Source organism: Mesoplodon bidens (assembly GCF_964165515.1).
Source record: "Mesoplodon bidens genome assembly, chromosome: 4".
Lineage (NCBI taxonomy): Eukaryota > Metazoa > Chordata > Mammalia > Artiodactyla > Ziphiidae > Mesoplodon > Mesoplodon bidens.
Window position 1 is genome coordinate 118,021,176 of NC_138160.1, and position 20,204 is coordinate 118,041,379.

The 20,204-nt window shown below is 41.5% G+C and overlaps 1 protein-coding gene across 1 annotated transcript in view; it reads right to left on the reverse strand.

Annotated features, from left to right (window-relative positions):
• Positions 1-4,571: 4,571 nt before the first annotated feature.
• Positions 4,572-20,204, reverse strand: part of ETF1 (eukaryotic translation termination factor 1) — a 28,999-nt gene continuing 13,366 nt past the window's right edge. Inside the window, exons 3-11 of the mRNA XM_081233418.1 lie at positions 14,217-14,392; positions 13,701-13,840; positions 10,780-10,918; positions 10,258-10,448; positions 9,287-9,416; positions 8,597-8,752; positions 8,122-8,186; positions 7,165-7,312; positions 4,572-6,881 (exon numbers count right to left, since the gene is read on the reverse strand). Coding sequence (XP_081089544.1) covers positions 6,799-6,881; positions 7,165-7,312; positions 8,122-8,186; positions 8,597-8,752; positions 9,287-9,416; positions 10,258-10,448; positions 10,780-10,918; positions 13,701-13,840; positions 14,217-14,392 — 1,228 coding nt within the window. The 3' untranslated portion in view covers positions 4,572-6,798. The remainder of the gene's footprint in view (positions 6,882-7,164; positions 7,313-8,121; positions 8,187-8,596; positions 8,753-9,286; positions 9,417-10,257; positions 10,449-10,779; positions 10,919-13,700; positions 13,841-14,216; positions 14,393-20,204) is intronic.

Sequence of the window (20,204 nt, forward strand, 5' to 3'; positions counted from 1 at the left end):
ATAAAAGACACATTTTTCATTTTCACCAAGAACTGTATTGAACAATGTATTCCTTAACCAAACGAACTTTTGGGCCAACCCAATACTTAGGTCCGGACAGCCATATAACTTGGGGCAGGCATTCCAGCATCAGGCCCTGATTTCTCCTCGTTCTCAAGCCTGGCTCCCACCTCCCTTCCCCCATGTAGCAGAATATTCCTGCATCTTGCCTTTACCTCAGAAGATCCTTGCCATTCCTGTTTGCAGGGCCTCTCTCGTAAGTTTCCACCCTCTTTTCCTGATCTCCAGACCTCCTTGAAAATGGGTTTGCCCCCTAGGTTTCCTTTGGGTTAGGATGAAGAACCAAGCAGAAGAGGCTGAGCCCAGGCAGGGTATCTCACCCAAGTGGAAGAGCCGGAAGTCTGACTGTAAGGGAAACCTAGATGGGGCTAATATGGAACCTTGGGGGCTGGAGAAGCAAGTTAATCTACACACTCAAGCCAACCCTGACTCACAGGGAAGTGACTTCAAAACAACTTTCATAACTCCACCTGGATGTTGGCCACCTTTCCCCTCCCAGCTCTGTCTTTGGCTTCAGGCCACTCCCTTACTCTCTCTGATCCTTCCTTTTCTCATCTCTAACAAGGGGGAGAAGGGGCTTAGATGAAGAATAACAAGATCCTCCATGTGTTAAGAGTACTGAATTTGGAGTTGTAATATCAGCTGCTCATGTTGGCTCTTGTCATCTGCTGCATGAACATGACAGGTCATTGTGCTGCTCTGTGGGCTTCGGCTTTCCTATTCCTAATTAGGGGATTGGAATAGTAAGGTCCAGGGCCCTTGTAAGTGCTAAAATTATGATTCCTTAAGAAGTGAAAGTATGGGGCAACAGAAGGGTGTGGCTGTAGATAAACGAGTAGAGTCTGAATGCACTTGTCCTTTCTGTGAATGGGTTTTAGGCTTTGAGATACAGCTTTCCCTTCTTCCCATCACCCCCTTGGTTGCTCAGTGAGCCAGGGGTCAAGGGTCCCCCAAGAAGCCCTGTTCTTCATACTGTCTCATCTCACCTAACACTGGTCCAGCTCCAAAGCTGATTTCATCTCTGAGGTGTGTGACCAACAGCACTCCTCTCCTGGTACTGCCTCTGCTCACTTCCTTCCAGTCTGGGCCCAGTTCCCAGGCTCAGCCCCCTCGCCCCTCTGGCTGACTCAGTAGGGATTTCTCCTCAGCTGCACACCCTGCAGCAGGATAAACTCTTCTAGATGCTGATCTCTGAGTCAAACCGAAATTCTGAGTAAAAACCAAACTTGGGGCTTCCCGGTGGCGCAGTGGTTGAGAGTCCACCTGCCGATGCAGGGGACACGGGTTTGTGTCCTGGTCCAGGAAGATCCCACATGCCGTGGAGCGGCTGGGCCCGCGAGCCGTGGCCGCTGAGCCTGCGCATCCGGAGCCTGTGCTCCGCAACGGGAGGGGCCACAACAGTGAGAGGCCCGCGTATCGCAAAAAAAAAAAAAAAAAAAAAAAAAAAAAACCAAACTTGAATGAAGAATCAAACTAAAGTTGTGTTTTAGATACCTTGTGAATCAGTTAGAACCTAAACACTCATTATATCACACTGTTCTATAATGGGCATTCATGATGACCCTAAAATGTTAAATGATGCTTTTACGTTTTTCTTCCATATTTCTGAAATTTCAAAAATTCCCTTAGTGAATGTCTCATTTTAAACTCCCAATACTTCAGTGTATATTTCCTAAGAAAAAGGGTATTCTCTTACGTAACCACATATAGTTATCAAGTTCAGGAGATTTAACATTGATACAATACTTTTATCCATAGTCCACATTCCAATTTCATTAATTGCCCTACTGACAACGTGTTTTTAAGAGTAGGGGCAGATGCCGTAGTCGCTGAGAAATTCAGTTATGTGTGTACATTCTTCTTTGAAGATGCTGGATAAATTATAGGGATCCTCTAGAGTCCAAGGGAGCTCCTTTTATGCATTCTCAACGGTGGCTGTGGGCTAAGCTGGGCTGATCAGTCAAAAGGTGTGTGTCCTGGGGGAAGGACATAACTTCTAGATGGATGCTTTCCAGTTGCACTCCAAGTTGTTGGTTGTTTCTGAAGGCACAAAGGTTGGTGAGGTGAGTCGACTTGTCTTCTTAGCAGTACCAGCACCTGTTCTCTTCTTGAGCGAGGAACGACCTGTATTTGCATTGACTTTGGAACCACATGGGCAGATATACAGCAGTATGTAGCACATTGCTTTTCTAAGGATTAAATGAGATGATGCATGTGACATGGCACCTTGCCTGGTGGATTGTAACCGTCCAACAAATGTTAGTGATTGTCGTTATTTTTCAGATGGGTAGGTTGAAGCCCAGATTGAGACTCCTGTTTCTCCTCTCTGTTCACTCATCCCTACTTCCTTTGGTAGTTTCCCTTCTCCATATAGCCAAATTTTAAAGGTCAGCAAGCTGTCCCAGTCACCTCTTAATGCTTGTCAGAAATCTCCCCACCAGAAGCAACTTTCTTCCACAACCAGTATCCTTAACTCTAGCACCACCTCGTGGTTACCAGTGCAAACTCACCCAGGTCACTTCCTGAGGACCAAGGTTAGGATCATCTCCCATCTGAGTGAGCCCTTGCTAAGTGCCAGGCATTGCTCTATGTATTTTACGTGACTTATTATTGCATTTAATCCTTACCACAGTCCTTATGGAGTAGGCATTGTTACAGGTAGGGAAATTGCTACTCAGAGACATGGGCAAAGTCTTACTGGCAGGATCTCTTTTCCAGTCAGATGTCAGATCTCCTGCTCACCATTATATCCTGATAGCTTTACAGCTGGAAAGACTCTTTAGATTCAAAGTCATCCTTACACTGATAGGGAGACCGAGGGGTAGGAAGGGACTTACCTGAAATCAGAAGTCCAGCTAATGGCAGAGACAGAACCAGAGATGTTTGTCCCAAGAGCTGGCTCTTTGTCCTGGGCTCTTAACCCCAGGATGAGCTTGCCAAGCAATTTCAGACTCTACCTGAAGCAGAGTTCCCAGACACGTTTGAAGCTTATTGTCAGAGAACCCTGGAGATAAATGATTTTCACATATACTTCTAGTGCCAGTTATTCAGCCATACCCTTAATAACTTTGGCACCCATTGCTTCCACACTTCTTGGCTGGTCAGTTCCTATGTCCCTGAGAGGCACAGTCCCATCAGGGTGGGACTTGGCAGGTAGGAGTCCCAGCAGGCGCTCACTCAAATTGGCAACAAGGGAGAAGCTGGCATGAAGCTTAAATTCCACCTTGAATACACTGTGCCTGTCTGGGAGCACCATGGCATGAGAACTGGAGCCAGAGAACAAAAGATGGCAAGTGCTGCAGGCCCAGACAGGCAAGCACAACAGCCCACATAATCGGCACTACTGTGCTGCCTTCTAACTTTTGACTTCAAACAGCAGCTAGGAATGCATCAGGAGAAAAAACTATACCTCCACCATGCATGGGGCATGTCTGCCCCTTCCCATAGGGTTTCAAGGCTATCATCTAAGTCAGATGAGAAACTGGGCAAAAGTATGCTGAAAAAGCAAAGTGACACAATAGGTTCCCTTACTGGTCAACTTTGTTAAAAACATTGACTTTTTAAATTTGGAGAAATTAAATCACATACCACCTTGATACTTCAACTAGGCTTCCTAAGCTACCAAATAGAAGGAGCTCTAAGTACCTCCACTTTTGGGGAAAACAAATGAAACAAAAATCCTCTTCTGTTTTGATACAGCCTAGAAGCCCTGCTCCACTGAGCCAGCCTCTTGACTTGCTCTTGAATGAGGTTATTGCTCTCCTACCCAGTGCCAGGTATGCAAGATCAAGGTGGGGAGACTTAGTTTCTGCTCTTCATCTGGACCATTCTATTGACTCAAACGAAAGCAGATGTAGTAAGAGAATCAACTTTGGAATTAGGCCTGTGATAAAATTTGGCTTCACCACTAAAGAGCTGCTGCTTAACCTCTTTTGGCCTGTTTTATTATAAAATGGGAAGCACCAGCTACCTCCATTGAATGTTGAGGTAACATGGCATAACACCTTTTCTTAAAAAAGGGCAAGTTGGGCTTCCCTGGTGGCACAGTGGTTGAGAGTCCGCCTGCCGATGCAGGGGACGTGGGTTTGCGACCCGGTCCGGGAAGATCCCACATGCCGCGGAGTGGCTGGGCCCGTGAGCCGTGGCCACTGAGCCTGCACGTCCGGAGCGGGAGAGGCCACAAGAGTGAGAGGCCCGCGTACCGCAAAAAAAAAAAAAAAAAAAAAAGGCAAGTTTCCCTTGAGGATGCATGTAGAATAGAGTAAGATACAAATTAGTTTGGCCCTAGCAACTGGAATCTCTCCGCTGGTGTTAACACTGGGATCATGACCTCAGATACCCTTTGCATATACCCTTCTATAGGCAAATGTAGCCAAAGACAACTAAATGTAAGGCTGAAAAGTTAGTAACTATGATGAAACTGACATGTGCCTTAGAGAGCTCACTCACTGTTCTCCACGGCTCAGACCTTTCTGAGGAACAGTCCTAAAGAATCTCAAGCACACAAAGTATATTCTTAAATATGGTTTAATACTCTTCTCCATTTCTGTACATCACAACACCAAGATTTTGCTGCTTAGGATCTCTCCGTAGAGGCTATAGAGAATGCAAAGGCTACGGTTTTCACCCCCTCTTATTTATGTGTTTGTATGTGTAAGTGTAATACATATCAGTATATATTGATACACACATCAATATATAATGCAATATATATCACCAAAGAGAACACATTGATTAAAGAAATACAAAAATTTGGCATCATTTCCAAACTTAAATAGTAAAAATAAAAACTACAAAAGGAGCTGCATACCCTAAATGTATCATGTGAAACAACAAGCATATTCAAAAATGTAAATTTACATCCAATTTCTCTGGTCTTGTCATATCACATTAGACCCATTTACAATGGCAAAACCCTAAGGTACTGCTGTGAAGAGAGCATGTTTGCTCGCTCTTGGGTGTTCTGCAAACAAACAGCAGAGCCCAAAGCAAAAGCCTGCTCCGGTGAAGCCTCCCGCGTTGGTGAATACCAAAGAATTGACTCTTCTCACTGGGGGTTGAGACATCAGGTTATACATAGATAGTCATTTGGACCTCAGAGTACAGTGTGAGAACCAGAAGCTTTACATTTAAGACATACTCCCTTCATTCAAGTGAAACAGGATTATTGGAACGATAGGCAGGTCTGTAACCTGGGAACAAGGAGCTGGTTCAGACCAATAAAGCTACGAGTGACTGAGTCAAGTCAGTGAAGAACAGCAGTCAGGCACTAAAGTGTTAAAAGTACCCAATTTGAAAACCAAATGCACCCCACTACCCTAGCAGTGTGGGATGATACCAATTGACTTTTAAAACCTTTGGTCCTTCAAAGTCCATTTGGTATACTTTTTTCCATTGCTACCACTGGGCACGTCCTATACACTTTGTTCACTGTCACCACCTCAGGCACGCCATGACCTTGCATGTCAGCTGGGGTCAAGTCCGATTTACAGCCCAGCTGTGAAGCATAAGCTTCAGGTTTTCAGGCCCATTTTTGGATCCAATGTGGTTAAGTCCTTGGTGCCAGAAGCTGTGTCCCATCCCTTCCCACCCCTGCCCTTCCCACCCTCCTCCCATAATTTCTCCTATGAGAGGTGCTTGTAAGTCCCATATTTGAAACAGATGCTTCAACCCCACCAGGAGGTCAGGGGTTTACAATTACATGCACAGTCATACATGTCTGGTCTGTTGTTCCTGTGAAAACCTTGCAGTTCATTTTTAAAATATCAAAACATTCACATAATCTCATGCCATCCAACACAAGGAAAACCATGACCACCTCCCTTTTGCCAAGGACAGACCCAAGCAAAATAAAATGTTCTTTAAATTTCTTTGCTTCCACTTAAATTGCATGTTTTATTTCTCCCAATCCCAGCAATAGCACAGAAGCCCCATCATATCCATCCCAAACTGGTTTCTAGTATGCAAGATTATGCAAACCCTTGTCAAAGCAATTGATGCTAAGGGCTCCCAAACCCCGGGCACAAATGCGCCTGCAAAACAGATGGAAGGAAACAGAGCACTAGCCCAAATGCTTCATGTGTCAGTTTATCTTTGCAATGCAGTCTGCATCCTTGAAACCCACAGTCTGGAGGGGAGGGGTAGTGTGAGGGAGTGAAGTTGAAACTGCCTCCTATTAGCTCACCCTTTCAACATTAAACAGAGACCAAGAGAGAAATGGTTCCAACATTTCACCACATATATTTCTTCTTATGCAGTCTAAGCTGAGAATGCCATGTAAATGGGTCACTGCGAAATGCAGCAATTTAATTTTTCTCCAATCAAAATAAGAAACAAACCAGTATGATCTCATTTCTATTAACTTTTGAAGGTTTACAGCAGTTAAAGTATTTTGCTTCTATGTATGAAGGTTAAAAAAATCTTTTTTTTCCATAAAATACAAGAGCAACCAATTTCACCATCAAGTAAAAGTAAAAACTGGGATTCTTTTTTAAATTAGTCCGAAGTGGCATTTAGGAACTTAGTTGTAGGCTGCTGCGCTGACACCATGACAAACCAAAGTGTAGGGTTGGGTCTGGTTTTTGTTTCGGTTTTCTTTTCAATATCCAATGCTCATGGACTAAGTTCTGGAAATGTTCCAATTGTAAGGCAGGGATCTGTTTGGATTCCACCACGGGTATGCTCCTTGGGTTGGATGCTGGAGGGTGAGGCACGTTTTGCCGGACCCATGTCGACTACCTAGTAGTCATCAAGGTCAAAAAATTCATCATCTCCTCCTTGGTATTCCATTCCCTGGAAATCTACTCGGTACCGCAAGATACCTGGGGAAACAAACAAACAGTCAATAGCTGTGGTTCACAGAACTGGGGATGGGGAGCATGTTCACTCTATTAAGGGAAGCCCAATCCCCTTGCAGAATTACAGAAAGCAAAGAGATGATAAAAAGTTGTCCCAACCAAGGAAACCTGCAGCCATGTGCTGCCTCAATCCCCTGCCTCAGTGGATGATGAGCACACCTCACCTGAAGTTAACGTTATTTTGGGATAGCCAGGAAAAGGCTGTGGCCTGAGACCCTGGCTATTAGTTTTCTGATTTGCTACTCACCTCCAATTCCACCAAATCCTTTCACAAACTGGGATCCTTCTTGTGACTTATCTGTGACAATTTCCAATGTAGCTCCAAATTTTTTATAGTTGTTAGCAAACCACTCCAGCAGGGGCATGCTCTCAATCAGCTCATGTTCTTGTCCTGTCTGCAGGGGCAGCCACGAGATACAGAAACAATGGGATTAGGATATATCAAGACAGGAACGCTTGCTCCCTTGCCTGCCAACATTCTCCTTGTCCCTGTCATTATATCTATGTGTGTGAAACTGTAAGTGAATTACGGTTTCTGGTGAAATAATTGCAACAGCACAAAAATTCTGATTACTTCAAACAACATTCCAACCCAGGCTCTAGCCTCAATAATGAAATGTTAACACACACTTGGCAGTTTTTCAGCTTATGGTTCCTCCTGTTGTCTCTAGAAGTCAGGCTGTTATAAAGTGTCTCTAGGCAGCACTCATTCAACAGCCAAGAAGAGACACGCCAGAACTGCTTTCTGAAGCAGCCTTATAAAAACCAAAGTCCTTCAACTCAGAACTTGAAGAAGCTACCAATTAAAAGGGACCTGTGCTGAGTAGGTAACACTTGAAGCTGTGGTGATGCAGTTAGGCCAAACCTGTAGAAGCTGCTTTAGTAGAAGAGCTGGTAAAGTAAATGAAGAAAGCGGCACAGATTTCGAAGTGCAGGAGAGGAACTATTTAATTAATCTTCCTCTCAAACATTTTTCAAGTATGAGAATGTTTTCTTTAAAAATAAGGAACCAGGGTAACCATGACCTGGCCTCCTTCTTTGGAATCAGATCAGTATGTGGCATACAGGAGCTGACCACCTCCCAGTACTCCCCACTGCCAGCAAGAATGAGGTTTGGTTTTCCAAGGCTGATGCTACTCTGTGCTGCCAGGGCTCTAACATGGATTTATGTTTCCTTGTGTGTATCACCAAACCAATCACATACCTCTTTGTCTGTAAAATGAGATTTATCCTTCTCTTGTTCTGGAGTTAGGTAGAGAATTTTCTCCTCTGCAGCATTGGGGAAAAAAGAATGTGTTAACCTGCTTCTCATATACTAAGAGGTTTAAGTTCCATGAGATGAATCAGGTTAGATCAAAGAGCTCCTGAACTCATTCTAGCAACCTTCTTTTCATAAGAACATTAGTCAGCATGCAATGAATGAATGTCTACCAGGTACACTGCTCCTATCATAAGGAAACACCAAAGATATTTAAGATATAGCCCTTGTCCTCAAAAAATTTAACAGCCTTAGGTAGACATTTATCAGTTCAATTGGATACAGACTGAAAGACTGGGGAACATGGTATAGATCTGCCTTTTGATTGCTCCTGATTATCAGCCACCTTTCCCAAATCTCCCTCCCAGGCTTCTTGAATACACAGGTCAGTAGTAGTCATCTTATTTTCTAATTCTCATACCTTCTGTGCCTTGGCAATGAAGAACATATCTCATTATATCCAGATTTTCATAGACTATTAGAATCTCTACAGCTCCCATTTCTAAAGCCTTTAGTGTATCTTCAACTCCAAAACAGTACTTGCCCGTGTCCTGGCTGATTTCATCAAAGTATCGCCCTGTGGTTAGGGACAGGTCATTAAGAACATATATTAAGGTTTCTTTTGTAGATACAGACCTTCTTACTCAAAATCAGGAAGAGAAAAAAGTCAACTTAAAAATGAGTAAGTGCCAAATGTCAGTGAAAAATCACACTGCTAGTTGAGGCTCCAGAAAATGACTCTGAAGAGGTAACAGTTGGGACAAATACACAATCATTTGGAAATGTGTGTCAAATTAGAAACACAGCCAAACAATGGCCCATTTTTAATTTGAGCTCTCTATTCATCACTCTATTACAAAGGATAATTAATATGGGAAATCTAACTGAAGTTTGGTTCCTATTGCCAAAAACAGTAAAAACAGTAGAAAAACAAACATTTTTTAGACTTAACAACTAAAGAAAGATTAATGATTCCACTGAGGAGGACTTAAATTAAAATGCTAAATCTTCCTTTTACCTTTTCAGTGTTTTGTTTCATACATATAATCATATACATACACATATACATACAAAAACATTTCACAGTAAGTAAGTTGCATTTCACTGATACCTATTAACTTCTTCTCTTGAATGAACTTCACGTTGGAGAGGACTTCAGTAGATAACTCAATAGCTTGGTTGAATCCATTTTCACCACCATAAGATATATCAACTAATTTTAAAACTTTTGATTGCAACCTCTGACACAATTAAAAAAAATTTAAAAAGCACATCATTAGTACTTCAAAACACCCTTACCAAGACCCATTACCTTTTAATGGCATGCAAAACTAGCAACATGATCAGTGAAGCCTCAAGAGGAGGGGAAAGAGCCCAATTTACTCATGAATAGGTCTCACTGAAGAACACTGCCAGGATAAACTTGCTTAGCCAATGATATCACACATTCTATCAGACCTATAAAAGCCTAACTCATTAAACACAAACAAAGTATCTTGTGAAGGAAAGGAGGAACTATTGGTTCCTGCTATGTAAGGTGGTAGAGTATATAAGACAGCTTCTTCAGTGAGCCTTCTACTGTAATGCTACTACCCCACACCAGAAGAACACCTTGGGAATGTGTTATGGCCAGCCCAAGTCATAAACCAATAGAGCTTTCTGGATTAAACGCTTTAGGCTTAATCAGCTCTGTCATATTGCTGAGAGGTTCACTGCTTTACTCACCTCCAAGAATAAGTCAGAAAAAGACAGGAAAAACCAGTCCTAGTTTCTTTGAAATCAAACTCCATTTTAAAGCCAATTATGGCAACCCACTAAAACCAGGGGCCAACATAGGGTCCAGAAAGATACTATCCAAAAAATGGCTGATTTCAAAAGAAAAAAAGTCCAGAAAGACATGGGGGAATATCTCCTAATATAATATTCCTAATAATACACATGGAATTTTTGTCCACTCAGAGCTAGGTTTTTAACAGAATTTTTCACTGTAAAAGTAAAAAAGATGTGCATGTCCCGGCACTCAGAGAACTCAACTACTTTCACCTAGAAACTTACATAAAGGAGCATCTACTTCTCACTTACCTGATCAAACATATCAGATTGACTTAGTTCAGTTTTAAAGTCAGCTGATCCAGCTAAAACAAGACCAGCCACATTCACTTTGTCCCCAGAAATAAACAGCTGCACAGCAGTCTCAGCTACTTTCCGAACATAGTTATGTCGCTTTTCCATTCTTAAACGGGCAAAACGCAAGGCTGACTGACCTCCTCTACCTTTGACAAAGAAAAGTGGTGAGAGAAAAAGTCAATTATTAAAAAGTACAAGATGCCTTGCTAATTAAAAAGTAACTATATAATCATGCTATTCCCCAAGAAAAGGAGAAAGAGGAAATCACTATTCCCTTAACTTAAATGTTTGGTATAAGCTATTACTACTGGCTTTCACAGAGCGACCATTAATTCTCTAGTCAAAAGAGCCACAAGCACCAATGAGTCATTGCATGATGCTTCTCCCATCATCTGGATTTACTTTCCCCTATTATACAATTTGCTTCTTTAATGTCAGACACAAAGCAAAGGTGCTCATGTTCTCTTCCTAGATTACCATGTTTCTTTGGGAGATCCACGGTGAATTTGTGCAGAACTTCTCTTGTATTTCCTTGGAGTGTGCCAAAAAGTGCACCACTACCATCTATTACAATGAAGCCAAACTTGCTATCATCTGAAAGTAGTGCTGTAAGAGCCTGAAAAGCAAACACAGGTACCACACAATAAACCTCAAAGCTCTGCTAGAGTCAAGACAAAAATCCAAAAGGACATATGCAAGCCCTCTCCACTCACTTGTATGAGTACTACAGAAAAACCATTTCATGAAGTAATTTATAGACTTCAGCTATAAATATGTAACTCATATGGACAAATTTGAACCATATGCAGGAGAAAACCAACAATCTCAATGTGAAGCCTTTTTACAAAGCTGACCTAGGCACAGGAATGCAAAACTAATACAGAGTTACAGGGCTCAAATTCTTCCTAGGTCCTTGATTTTAGACTGATGATGGTCTAGGGAACATAACGTTCAAATTCAAAGTCTAACCTCCAAAAGTTGACTCTCTGTTACCATTAATAACCCCAGCATTAATAGGCGGTATTCACTATGGCAAATAAGAGTATCTTGTAAATCAACTCTAGAGTAGTACTCACTGAGTACAAAACCCAGCAACAGTCTATAAAAAGATCTAATTTTTAAATGTTTCATTTAACTATGTCTTGAGTATCATTAATGATATCAGGACCTAAAACTCAATTTTATATTGAAGGTACTACAGGTAGTAATTCTGAATTTTTAGGGGGAAAATCCTCCTTCTGGGTTAGCATTATATCATTGTATTTCTGCCTCCTGAAAGAGAAAATATTTAAATAGTCCTCGGACCCATACAGATGGGCAAGACTTTACATGATGGAGTTTAAATTCTATAGACTTGGTGGATGACTAATTACTAGGTGGCAGCCTCTTTAGCACTAAGAAATTATTACCCATACCATTTAACTGAGGAAGAAAATAGCTCCTTCAGGAATTGACTGGAAAGCAGATTAATCACTAAGAATCACCCTTTTACCAAAGCATGCCTGATAATTAGCATTAAGACATGAATATTGGGCTTCCCTGGTGGCGCAGTGGTTAAGAATCTGCCTGCCAATGCAGGGGAACACGGATTCGAGCCCTGGTCTGGGAAGATCCCACATGCTGCGGAGCAACTAAGCCCGTGTGACACAACTACTGAGCCTGCGCACCTAGAGCCCGTGCTCCACAACAAGAGAAGCCACTGCAATGAGAAGCTTGCACACCGCAACGAAGAGGAGCCCCCGCTCGCTGCAACTAGAGGAATGAAAGCCTGCACACAGCAATGAAGACCCAACGCAGCCAAAAATAAATTTATAAAACAAAGCAATACAAAACAAAAATAAAACAAAACGAAGTGTTGGCAGATATTAAAAAAAAAGACATGAATATTGCCCACGTTAAAAATTTTGCCTTATCCCAATAACCTCTGATAAGCAGCTTGATTAATCTAGGTTTTTAACAAGCCTGCTCATCAGGGAATAGACTTATCCCTCATAAGAATGTATAAATATCCCAATTAAACACGACGTAAGTTGTATTGTTCAGTATGCCACATTCGTATGTAGTTATTGACATACACGTTAAAGCCAAAATAAATAAAGCTAGCACGATGAAATGGTGTCTTGGAAGAGGAGTTAAGGTTTAGAAAAACCTTAAGGTTTTTAAACCTTAAAGTTTTCAACCTTAAAGTTAAGGTTTAGAAGCTAACTTAATAAGTAAGCTAAAACTAGGTAACGTGAGTACCAGGTACTATTTAAATCAACAAGATTTAAAATCTGCTTTCATCAAACCAGGCAACAGTTAAGTGGGAGAGGGTGGCAAAGAACTTCTCCAATGAAGCTTTTGCCAGAAGGAGGCTGTGATAGCCAAGAGAAAATCAGTCTCCACCATCTATGCAACCACTCAAGATCTGACTGGAACTGAACTTCCTGTCAAGTTAGCAAAATCATCCATTGTAAACTGTGTCGACAAATGTCAGTTCTAATTCCACTGTAGAGGTTTCCCCCTAGGTTGATGAAAGGCAAGAGACTGAACTAGGAGCCAGCTGTGAATTTCTGATTGTTCTACTGTTGACTGATTTAGGTCACTCTAATGAGGTTTCCTTTCCACCCTTAATGTTCATCATATTATGGCAGCTCTGTCACTCAAAAGTTTTATGGGGGGGGGAGCTCTTATGGACCTGCTAATAAAGATTTTACAATTTGTGAGCTGAAAACTAAGCGAGAAATGTAGGCAAGTATCATGGATACATAGGGAGACATGGAGATCAGGTAACCAATTATTCCTTTGCTTCTAATTAGTTCTTCAAACCCAGCTTAGCACTTTCCTCAAACATGCTGAATGATATCATTCAGTGCCATAATAATTAAAAAAAAAAAAAAAAAAAAGCCAGCCGTGTAAAATGGCACAATTAAAACAGACTGGCAATTCCTGAAATGGTTAAACAGTTACCATATGACCCAGAAATTCCACTCCTAGGTATATACCTTCCCCCAATGAAAACATATGGACATACAAAAACTTGTACATGTATGGTCAAAGCACTATTATTCATAACAAACAGTAGAAACAACATATTCATTAAATGATGTTAAGTAAGTAAAATGTGGCAAATATTATTTGGTAATAAAAAGGAATGAAGCGCAATACATGCCACAACATGGATGAATCTTGAAAACGTGCTAAGTGAAAGAAGCTAGGCACAAAAGGCCACCCATTGTATCATTCCATTTATATTGAAATGCCCAGTGCAAGCAAATCCACAGAGATAGAAAATAGATTAGGGTAGGCTAGAGCTGAGAGATCTTGGGGTGTGGGGGTAGGGAGGGAGGACTGGGAATGACTGCTAATGAGTATGGGGTTTCTTTCGGGGTAATGAAAATATTCGATGAACTTCTTACCTCTGTATGGAATTTGTTGTCACACAAATACAATGAAGTATTAATTGGTTTAAAAGGTTCAAAGTCAATGTTGACTTTCTTTTCTTTTCCTTCTTCTGTTACAATTGTACCACAGTAAACAACCAGGCCATTTGGAGGTACTGCAAAGAACACAAACAATTTCTCTACTTATATCCACACCTAATTTTCCTCAATTAATGGAAAATGTTCCCACGCCTGTTGTTCCTGCCCCTCATAATTTAAATAAAGTGGAAATATCTGTAAATCTCTCAGGCAGATTTCTCTCCCTAATTTTGAAACTTGAGATGTTTTAAAAAGGAGAATTTATTATTTTAAGTACAGTGAATACTACTTAACTTCCAAAAAGTAACTTGGGGAAAAAAAAGACCAAAGAGACAATGCTTATGGCTGGGTGAAGAAAACACTAGTGACCGAAAGCATCATGGCAGGATCAAAGTGGAAAATACAACCAAGACAAACAAAGCAGAGGAGGTAAATGATCAAGCTCCAGATTACCTTTGTTATAAAGTTTGAGTCTTTGTTGTACAGATGTAATGGCTCCCAGGACTGAAAGGCGGTTTACTCGTGACTTAATGTTAGATGCAGTTCCAAACTCATCTGCTAACATTTTTGCCACTCGTGAAATCTGATCTTTGGGAGGAATGATCAATGATATCATGCTTGTGCCATTGCTGTCGAAGAAAGCATAGCATTAGAGGTTTAAGTACCATATAAGTAAAGAGTTATCATTAATAAAGGGAGTTAAAAGTGAGACGCCCCTAAAATAGTAGAAATAAATCACTCTCAAGGTGACCATGAAGGTAGGGGCTACGCCACTGTAATCAAAGTGTACCCAGAGCTAGGAATTGTGTTCAGAATACGGTAGGTGCTCCAAAAACAAACATGTAGAACAATGGAACAGAACTGAGAGCCCAGAAATAAACCCACACACACCTACAGTCAATCTTTGACAAAGAGGCAAGAATATACAATGGAGAAAAGACAGTCTCTTCAGCAAGCGGTGTTGGGAAAGCTGGGCAGCCGCCTGTAAATCAGTGAAGTTATAACACCCCCACACACCATACACAAAAATAAACTCAAGATGCTTAAAGACTTAAATACAAGACATGACACCATAGAGCTCCTAGAACATAAGACAAAACATTTTCAGACATAAATCATACCAGTGTTTTCTTAGGTCAGTCTCCCAAGACAATAGAAATAAAAGCAAAAATAAACAAATGGGACCTAATCAAACTTGTAAACTTTTGCACAGCAAAGAAACCATAAACAAAACAAAAAGACAACCTACTGAATGCGAGAAAATATTTGCAAACGATGAGACTGACAAGGGCTTAATTTCCAAAGTATACAAACAGCTCATACAACTCAATAACAAAAAACAAACAACCCAATCAAAAAATGGGCAGAAGACCTAAATAGACATTTCATGAAAAGATGCTCAACATTGCTAATTATCAGAGAAACGCACATCAAAATTACAATGAGGTATCACCTCACAACAGTCAGAATGGCTATCATCAAAAAGTTTACAAATAACAAATGGTAGAAGGGGTGTGGAGAAAAGGGAACCCTCCCTACACTGTTGGTGGGAATGTAAAATGGTGCAGCCACTATGGAAAACAGTAATGGAGGTTCCTTAAAAAACTAAAAATATGGGCTTCCCTGGTGGCGCAGTGGTTGAGAGTCCGCCTGCCGATGCAGGGGACACGGGTTCGTGCCCTGGTCCGGGAAGATCCCACATGCCGCGGAGCAGCTGGGCCTGTGAGCCATGGCCGCTGAGCCTGCGCGTCCGGAGCCTGTGCTCCACAACAGGGGAGGCCACAGCGGTGAAAGGCCCGCGTACCACAAAAAAAAAAAAAAAAAAAAAAAAAAACACTAAAAATATAACTACCATATGATCCAGCAATCTCACTCCTGGGCATATATCCAGAGAAAACTCGAAAATTTGAAACGATAAATGCACCCCAATGTTCACCGCAGCACTATTTACAATAACCAAGACGTGGAAGCAACCTAAATGTCCATCGACAGATGAATGGATAAAGATGTGGTAAACACACACACACACACACGAATACTACTCAGCCATTAAAAAGAATGAAATAATGCTATCTGCAGCAAAATGGATGGACCTAGAGACTATCATACTAAGTGAAATCAGACAGAGACAAATACCATATGATATCACTTGCATGTGGAATCTAAAAATATGACGCAAATGAACTTATTTACAAAACAGAAAGAGACTCACAGACATAGAGAACAAACTTATGGTTACCAAAGGAGAAAGCGGGTGGGGGAGGGATAAAGAGGGTGGGTGGAGGAGTTTGGGATTAGCAAATACAAACTAGTATATATAAAATAAACAACAAGGTCCCACTATATATAGCACAGGCAACTATATTCAATATCCTGTAATAAAACCATAATGGAAAAGAATATGAAAATATGTATGTGTAACTGAATCTCTCTGCTGTACATCAGTTTGATTTACAATCAACTATACTTCAATTAAAAAAAAGAATATGGTAGGTGCTCAATTATTTGAATATTAGTTATGTAATATGTAAAGAAGTAACGCACTTTAAGGGGTTCTTGGGAAACACCTCATTCCCCAAGGAATGAAGAGAGAAGCTTTGATAAGGGTGTGACAACAGGCTGGAGTTTGACCTTGAGTCTACGGCAGAGGCTTGGAATCTGGTGGTTCTTCAGAGGATGATGCCATCATAGGATGGTGCAACAAATCTTTCCAAAGTCTAGATGAAATACCAATTTAATAGCCTGGTCCCTCCCTTTAAAATTCCTGGTGGTCCAGTGGTAAAGAATCCGCCTTCCAGTGCAGGGGACATGGGTTCGATCCCTGGTCGGGGAACTAAGACCCACATGCTGCAGTGCAACTAAGCTGCGCACCACAACTACTGAGCTCGGGCGCCTCAACGAGAGAGCTGGCGTGCTGCAAAACTACAGAGCCCACGCGGCACAACTAGAGAAAGAAAAAAAACCCCATACGCCACAACAAGAGAGAAGCCCGTGAGCCACAAGGAAGAGCCCACACTGCAAAGATCCTGCATGCTGCAACTAAGACCCAACACAGCCAAAAAAATAAATAAATATTAAAAATTAATAAATAAAATTCCAGGCTCACCACGAAAATTTATAATCACTAATTTAGCACCGTAAGTATCCTTATAATGGGAAATGAGAGCCTTGGAATCACACAATGTCACACTCACACACACACACCTCTCTCTCTCTAAATAAATTTTACATATTAATAACTTTTGAGTTTGATTAAAAAGAGCAATGCGGGCTTCCATGGTGGCTCAGTGGTTGAGAGTCCGCCTGCCGATGCAGGGGACACGGGTTCGTACCCCAGTCCGGGAAGATCCCACATGCCGCGGAGCGGCTGCGCCTGTGAGCCACGGCTGCTGGGCCTGCGTGTCCGGAGCCTGTGCTCCGCAATGGGAGAGGCCACAACAGTGAGAGGCCCGTGTACCACACACACACACACAAAAAGTAATTCACTGAAAGTCTGATCAACTCTGGGTACTCAAGCAAATTCAAGTTTCTACAACTAAAAACCAGGACTAAACCCTGACCTATGGAGGACATCCCAAAGGCCTTGTCACATGGGAGGTCCCTTATGAGCAGCCACCAGCCTCGCTCTTACCTTAATACTGATGCCAGCAACATATCTTTTTTACCTGGACATTCTCAAGATACTCACTAGCACCACCAGTTAAGAAATACCTCATTTGGGCTTCCCTGGTGGCGCAGTGGTTGAGAGAGTCTGCCTGCCAATGCAGGGGACACGGGTTCGTGCCCCGGTCTGGGAAGATCCCACATGCCGCGGAGTGGCTAGGCCCGTGAGCCATGGCCTCTGAGCCTGCGTGTCCGGAGCCTGTGCTCCACAACGGGAGAGGCCACAACAGTGAGAGGCCCGTGTACCGCAAAAAAAAAAAGAAAAAAAGAAATACCTCATTTCAATATTCCTAGTTCTCCTTGAAGCAAACATAAAACTACATTATTGGGCTTCCCTGGTGGCGCAGTGGTTAAAAATTCGCCTGCCAATGCAGGGGACACAGGTTGAGCCCTTGTCTGGGAAGATCCCTCATGCCACGGAGCAACTAAGCCCGTGTGCCACAACTACTGAGCCCACGCGCCTAGAGCCCGTGCTCCACAACGAGAAGCCACCACAATGAGAAGCCGGCACACCGTAAAGGAGTGCCCGCTCGCCACAGCTACAGAAAGCCCACACGCAGCAACGAAGACCCAATGCAGCCAAAAATAAAACAATTAAAACAATCCTATGATAAACCATAATGAAAAGAGTATAAAAAAAAGAATGTATATATGTATAACTGATCACTTTGCTGTAAAGCAGAAATTAACACAACAATGTAAACTATACTTCAATAAAAAAAAATAAATAAATTGAGCCAATTTATGTTTTGAAGGCAAAAGCTGATGATATGAGCCAAAGCATGTTAAGAAATGTGATTATCATTTTACAGACTGTTTCTACATGATACTTAATGAGTCTGTAGGAAAGTTACTTCCTGAGATTCTTATAGATCATGCCCCTAAAGGTTATGACAAGTTTAATCATTACAAGTATTAGTGTCATAATGAAATGGGTGGGGGTTTTCTTTAGATAAATTGGGAGGACTGCCAGAAACACCTAAACTTTCCCCTAATCACCAAGAGTGTGTTGTGTAATCTCACAATATCCAGTGTCTGGTGGAAGCTGGCAAGAAAAAGAAATTAGAAAGATGGGTACAGTGTTAAGTCAAATGGGCTTATGTGCTAAGTGGCATAAGAGAGAAGGGAAGAGACAGTGAGGGGAACAACATCAAAAAGTAGAGAAAACCCCTAACATTAGCTTTGTAACTATAGGTGTTTAAAATCTGGAAGTGTCTGGAAAGTATCTTTCTAGAGTAAAATTAACTTCACAAATGTGCACCCTGGTACCAGCATTGGAAAGGGATCTCATTTACACAAGACCCTGCCCTTTGAAAGTTTTCTCCTAGTGGTAAATTCCTCAAGTCCCTTAGTCAGACAAGTTTTCTGTAGAAGGAGACAAGCTGGCTATCAAGCTCTTCCACTATCAAAATGGTTGCTCTCAGATTGTCAGCTAATGTTCCGTCTCCGAAACCGGCACTGTTTCTGTTGGGGTATCTACTCCAAATCTAGAAGGCTGGTTCACAACCTTTGTGATACTTCCCCCAACGAACTACAAGTCAATTAATGACAGTACATGGTAAAGGATGGTGTTTGCTCTGTTGCCACCCCTTGGATAGAGGAGCAAATATTCTAGCCAAACCAGAGAATCAAACAAATTTATGATAAGCAGCTTTAGTTGTTACCACAAACACAAGGAAAATGATCATTAAAAAAAGCTGCTTCCAAGATACACTTCATGTAAGATAAAGCATATCCACACACCACACCTGACCCATAGTTTCTTCACCTATATAAATGTATATCTAGTTCCATTATTTAAATCACCTAAAACTTCAAATACAGTACTGACAAACCAGACTGATTCGGAACAATCCCTTGCTCATGCACACACACATTTACACTAAGTCAGATGTATCGCTCTCATACAATTCTACCTGTGGCCATGTTCCAGTTTCTGAATTAGAAAAAGAATTCTCAAACGAAACAAACTGGTATCTTCTATTACAAAAAAAGAAAAATGATCTTTACAGTCAGTGAGTATGCTCTGGGTCCTATTTTTCAGCTATCAAATGTAACAAACTGCTTTACTTCCAATATTTATCTTGCTAGGTTCCTGAAGAGGAATTTCCAAAAAACTTTTTGATAATTCCTTCTGGAGTTCTGCCAAATCTTATAGGCCAAAGAGGAGAAAAGGAGTTTGCTTTATCTAGGAGGGGCTGGAAAAATTGGGCAAGTAAATTTAACTTCAAACTTGTTCCAGGTTGTAGGTGCCACCTGTATAATATGAAAATACACAAGGTAGGGAAAAAAGAAGACAGGTTAAGTTGCAATATGGGCTTCACTGGCTTGTATTTGTTTTCAGACGAACAATTCTCAAAAGAGCATATTTCTCTACCCTGGGGCTTTTGGAATCTTTAGGGACTAAGGGAGTTAGTTACTTCTCAAAAGAAGGGCTCAGTTTTAAAAAGTTCATGTGCTCTGAGTTACAGAATAGTTTCCTAGGAGATGGAACTAGCAAAGAGGCAGTAAGTAGGAAACGTAATGAGAAGGGGCTCCAAGGATAGCAGGGGTGAAGGCTCAGAGCTCAGGAAGCTAATGCGCACCAAACCCCAAAGGATGTAAAGTTTGAGGCTAAAAATGATGTTGGGATAAATTAACTGAGTGAACCCAAAATGCCTAAAGGAAATCCCTGAAGCAAGATAATCAGGTGGAGGACAAAGCAATGACCTTAAGATAAGCAGCTATTTACTTTCCACTGCAGATAGGTTAAGAAGATAAGCATCCATTAAGCAACTT